General features: G+C 44.2%; 1 protein-coding gene across 1 annotated transcript; it reads right to left on the reverse strand.

Moving 5' to 3' along the window:
* Positions 1-4,366: 4,366 nt before the first annotated feature.
* GJA3 (gap junction protein alpha 3) lies at positions 4,367-5,700 on the reverse strand. Its single transcript, XM_069760289.1, has one exon. It carries the CDS (start codon positions 5,698-5,700, stop codon positions 4,429-4,431), a length of 1,272 nt encoding a protein of 423 aa, XP_069616390.1. The 3' UTR covers positions 4,367-4,428.
* Between the last annotated feature and the right edge of the window lie 395 nt (positions 5,701-6,095).

Raw genomic sequence — 6,095 nt, forward strand, 5'->3', positions numbered from 1 at the left:
GCTGCAGGAGCTGAGCAGCTGAAGGACCTTCTGCACCAGTAATTCCAGGGACTTCCAGGTCAGGTGACTGATCACATGACATGAAGGGGTCTTGAGTTAATCAAGTGGAAGTTCCAACAACTGCTCAACTCCTGCAGCCTCGGTGGAGGTCCCGATCAGGAACTGCAACATGTGTGTGTCTATATGTGCATGTAGCAGAGCCGTGTATGTCTATGGGCATGTAGTGGGCATGTAGTAGAGCTGAGTATGTCTGTGTGTAGCAGAGTCACATATGTTTATGTGCATGTATTGTGCATGTAGCAGTGCTGTGTGTGTCTATGTGCATGTAGTGTGCATGTAGTAGAGCTGTGTATGTCTATGTGCACGTAGCAGTCACTTATGTCTATGTGCATGTAACAGAGCCGTGTATGTCTATGTGCATGTAGTAGAGCCACGCATGTCTATGTGCATGTAGCAGAGCCACGTATGTGTATATGCATGTAGCAGAGCCACGGTTGTCTATGTGCATGTAGCAGAGCCACGTATGTCTATGTGCATGTAGCAGAGCCACGTCTGTCTATGTGCATGTAGCAGAGTCAAGGATATCTATGTGCATGTAGTGTGCATGTAGCAGAGCCATGTGTATCTATGTTCACATTGCAGAGCCTTGTATGTCTATGGGCATGTAGCAGAGCTGTGTATGTCTATGTGAATGTAATATGCATGTAGCAGAGCCATATATTTCTTTAGGCATGTAGGAGAGCTGTGTATGTCTTTAGGCATGTAGGAGAGCTGGGTATGTCTATGGGCATGTAGCAGAGCCATGTATGTGCATGTAGCAGAGCTGTGTGTGTCTATGTGCACATAGTGTGCATGTAGCAGAGCTGTGTATGTCTATGGGCATGTAGCAGAGCTGTGTATGTCAACGTACATGTAATAGAGCCGTGTATGTCTATGGGAATGTAGCAGACTGTGTATGTCTATGTGCAGTACCCCAGGTAACCGGTTGCTGCAGTGATGTTGCCTTCCCTTCGGGGAGGGTTATGTCACGCTTGGAGGCAAAGGGGATCCTATCTATCAGGTAAAGCACTCACATTCAACACATCTGATTCTAGGCCAGGAGGGGGAGCTCTGAACCCGGATTCAGGGGAGCGTCCCTTAGCTATATGCAGCCTGGTCTAGAGGAGGAGCCAGCCAGTCTGAGAGAGGAGAGTAGAAGGATGTCTGGAGCAGACGTGGGGGCCGAGCAGCGACGAGGGAGCTGCTACCCATGGAAAGAGAAGCAGAAGGAGAGTTGAATTGTGGAGGAGCTTAGAGGAAAGAAGCATAGAGGAGGAAAGGGCCTAGGAGGGGAACAGCGGAAGGACACCCTCAGAGTCAGAGCACAGAAGCCGGGTACCGGGAGCCCGAGGTCGTGCTGTTCTCCAGGACACGCGACAGAACCAGAGGGCAAAGCACTATATGTCAATTGCCCGTAACAAGTCTGGGGTGAAGCAGTGACCGTGAGAGCCGGGTCATCTAAGAGATCCTATAAACAGGCTCAAACTGCCTATCATACAGACATCTGTCTTAGGACAGGAGAGAGGGGACTTGCACTAAGCAGCAGGGACCTAATTAACAAAACGGCGCTAGCAGGAAAGGCTAACGGACCTCATGTGGTAAAGGAATCTCTTATTGCCTCCAAGCCGGCTGGACCACCGCTACCCTGTACTTGGTACCCTGGACTGAGGACTACTACTACCATCAGTAAATCAGATAAGGTGTCCTCATTCTTTGTGCATTTATCGGCTTACACCATCTTGCCATACACCTGGGAAGCCCTGGGGACCCCGCTTCACCTGTGGGAAGCGTTACCATCTTGCTGCAACATCACCCCAGAGGACCGCTATAAGCAGCGTCGGTTCCTACTGACCGAACACCACCGGTGGCGTCATGAACAATAGACTTTATTCATAAAACCCCTAAAAGACTTTCCCTTTAATTGGACGTCCAGGGCCACGGACCAGGTCGCAGCCACCGTGACATCCCCTTTAAGAGACACCGGACCCGGTACCGAGTACCCCACTGCCCTGGTGTGGGCACTCCTTATGTGCATGTCTATGTGCATGTAGGAGAGCTGTTTGTGTCTGTGTGCATGTAGCAGTGCTGTGTGTGTCTATGTGCATGTAGCAGAGGTGTGTATGTCTATGTGCATGTAGTAGAGTCGTGTATGTCTATGGTCGTGTAGCAGAGCTGTGTATGTCTATGTGCATGCAGGAGAGCTGTGTATGTCTATGTGCATGTAGGAGAGCTGTGTATGTCTATGTACATGTAGGAGAGCTGTTTGTGTCTGTGTGCATGTAGCTGAGCTGTGTGTGTCTTTGTGCATGTAACAGAGCCGTGTATGTCTATGGGCCTGTAACAGAGCCATGTATGTCTAAGTGCATATAGGAAAGCTGTGTGTGTCTATGCATGTAGCAGAGCCGTGTATGTCTATGGGCATGTAGGAGAGCTGTGTATGTCTATGTACATGCAGCAGAGCTGTGTATGTCTATGTGCTAGAAGTGTGCATGTAGAAGAGCCATTTAGTGTGCATGTAGCACAGCCATTTATTTCTATGAATGTAGCAGATATGTGTATGTCTATGGGCATGTAGCAGAGGTGTGTGTATAAAACACATTGCAGAGAGACACTAACAATAGATTTATTACCTCCCTATTCTACCCTAGTACATTAAAATTAGTGATAAAACCCCCTCCACTTTACACCACTAGGGAAGTTTTAATTAACAGGAAAAAATTTTTTTTCTATTTTCTTCTGCCTAAACCTGGGGTGCATTTGATGGTAAGGTCCATCTTATTGTCTGAAAAATACGGTAGTCTGGTCAGATGAGACCAAAATTTAACTCTTTGGATGTCATAATACACACTATGTTTGGAGGCCAAAGGGCACTGCATCTCACCCCCCAAAACATCATACAAACAGTGAAGTTTTGACATGGGAACATCATGGTGTGGGGCTGATTTTCAGCATACGGCACTGGCACTTTCATATAATTGAAGATGAATGGAAATAAGTACCAACAGAGTCTTGACAAAAATCTGCTTACATCTACCAGGATGATGAAGATGAAACAAGGGAGGACATTTCAGCAAGACAAGGATCCCAAACACATAGCCAAGGAAACTCTCAATTGGCTTCAGAGATAGAAAATAAAGCTGCTAGAATGGCCCAGCCAATTACCGGACCTGAATCCAACAGAAAATTTATGGAAGGAACTAAAGCTCAGAGTTCATAGAAGCTTCAGGATGTGAAAAGTGTTTGTGTGACAGAATGGGCCAAAATCACACCTGAGCAATGCCTGCGACTAGTTTCTCCATACAGGAGGCATTTTGAAGCTGTCATCACCAACAAAGACTATTGTATGAAATATTAAATACATTTCAGTAAGCATGTTCAATACTTTTTCCCTGTTTCATTTCTCATTATTACACACAACTTAATTTATGGAAATCTATAGTTTGATTTCTTTGTGTGGATTGGATGGGTTGTTACCGACATCTGGTGAGAATTTCATGTCAATAGCAATTTATTAATATATTTACTTAGGAAATTGGTGGCATGTGCAGTACTCATTACACCTAATATATATATATATATATATATATATATATATATATATATATATATATATATATATATACTATATATATACATACATACATACACATATAATGGGCATTTTAGGATGTGCATATTTTGTATGTGAACATGTTATTTTTAAACACTGGTTAGTTAGATACTTTACATCTCATAACAATAACAACAAAATAGGATTCTCAGGTTTACATTAATTTGTAGCAACGGGAGACCAGGACAGGTTTTATTTTTTTAACTGTGAGACCCTTAATTAATTAGATGGTTTATCAGTTTCTAAGTTGAAATCACCAAAGATGATTTTGTTGGCCATTGTTGTACAAGCACAAACATACACATAAATTACAGAGTGGACACAAGATCAACCCCTGCATTTAATAATGGCATAGCACAGAGCGTGACGGGATGCCCCTGTAGGACATGAGACTATCAAGGTTTTGTTATCAGCTTTCCACTTTATTCACTTGTAGTTCAGAAGCCTAAATTATCTAGAATTTGCTTTATTTGTCTTTTTAGACACTGTAGACATTAAAATATAACCTACCCAATTAAACATATATTTTATCCAAAAATGGCAAAGTGTCATCTACAGCTCACAGCGTGCAATGACATCAAACTTGAATTTTCTCCCATCATTTTATGTTATATTTTAATGGTTTGCTAAAATTAATTCAGTGACAGTGGTGACTAAAGCAGGCACCACTACCACTCAGCAGCTTAACAAAATTTTTTTTTGCCTGTTTCCATTTTAATGTGTACCCGGGAAATTCTTCCGTTGACATTGTAGGCTGTCTGCTGGTTCTAGCTTCATTTCTACACTGCTAAGTCATCTGACCTAGCTCTACTGCTGGACTTACTAGCTCTGCTGAGCCTTCTTGTGTCTATCAACGCTGGAGGCTGGTGCATCTCTACAGTGGTGGTGGTGGCTGGTATATCATCTACTTCAGACCTTGTGTTGCTTCCACTTCTCTCAACCACCAGAGTCACAACTTCATCGCTACCTCCCTCATTTCTCACACTGCTTGGAGCAGAAGTAGTTGCACTGCATGCACTGGCACTGCTTGATCCAGGTTTTCTCTCCCGCTCCACTGCCAGATTGGACCAGTTCTGCTCAGTGGCAAGGGCATGTTGGTCAAGATGGCCACTGAAATAAGAAGGGTCAACAGCTTCTTCTGCAAGCGATGCTATTTTGAAATCTGAAAGTGGAGATCTAGCATATACATGTTGACCGGTCGGGGGGGCAGTGGCTGCATCAGTATAGTATGGTGGAAAAGCCATGCTTGTTGGGGCAGTTCGCGGTAGTGGGCTAGAAGGATCTGCTTTATTGCAAGCTGGGTCAGCGACATAACGGTTAGTCATACCTTGCTTGAGTTTCTTCCACCCCAAGTGATATATCTCTAACATATTCAGCAAAAGAGACACGCAAGCCACTACAAGCATAAATATGATGAAAATGGTCTTTTCTGTCGGCCTGGAAATGAAGCAATCCACAGTGTTGGGGCAAGGCCAACGGTTGCAACGATAAAGCGGCTTAAGTTCAAAACCATACAGGAAATATTGTCCCACAATGAAGCCAATCTCAAATAGAGTCTTGAAAATAATATTGAAGACGTAGGTGCGGAGGAGGGCACCTCCTATTCTGATTTTCCCCCTTTCATCTCTAATAGGGGGTTTTGGTTTTTCCTTCTTCTCTACTCCCTTCCTAAGGAGAAGTTCCGTCTCTTGATTGCCTTTTATACACTTTTTTAGATCCTCCTCTTTCTCTTTTTTCTTTTCTTCCATCCGCACAATGTGCAGGACATGGCCCAAATAAATGAGTGTGGGGGTGGAAACAAAGATAATCTGTAGAACCCAGAATCTAATATGAGAAATAGGGAAGGCTCTGTCATAGCAGACATTCTCACAACCTGGCTGCTGGGTGTTACAAGTAAAGTCAGACTGTTCATCCCCCCACACTTCTTCGGCTGCTGCTCCTAATACCAAAATCCGGAAGATAAACAATACGGTCAACCAGACCTTCCCGATGACAGTAGAGTGTTCTTGAGCGTTTTCTAATAGTCTTCCCAGGAAACTCCAGTCACCCATTGTTTCTGTTTTCTAACCTAAAATATGAACATGTAAATGTTAATTCTGGAGAAGTACTGTTAAAAAATTGAATACATTTTTTTTTTATTTAGCCAATACTATTACATTTTTTCACTATGGGCATAAACATTGACAGGCAGGTAGTTGTTACCTACTTGCCTGTTGTGCCTGACGTAGATCTCTGCTGGCAAAGAGCGGGCGCAGACCTCCCCCCATCCATTCAGTGGCTTCCACTGACGTCACGTCGACAAAGCAGCGACTTCTCTTCTGCTCGGCTGTGACTGCTGATGTGATGGGGAGTGACTGCTGATGTGATACTGATTGACAGCTGGCTCCTCACTACCTAACTGCGGGAGGCGGCTGTCAATCAGCATGATGCCGGTAGTCACACCCCT

This window comes from Ranitomeya imitator, chromosome 3 (genome assembly GCF_032444005.1).
Source record: "Ranitomeya imitator isolate aRanImi1 chromosome 3, aRanImi1.pri, whole genome shotgun sequence".
Classification (NCBI taxonomy): Eukaryota; Metazoa; Chordata; class Amphibia; order Anura; family Dendrobatidae; genus Ranitomeya; species Ranitomeya imitator.

Coding starts and splice junctions, on each gene's coding strand:
- GJA3 (XM_069760289.1), bottom strand. CDS start 5,700: ATGGGTGACTGGAGTTTCCTGGGAAGACTATTAGAAAACGCTCAAGAA.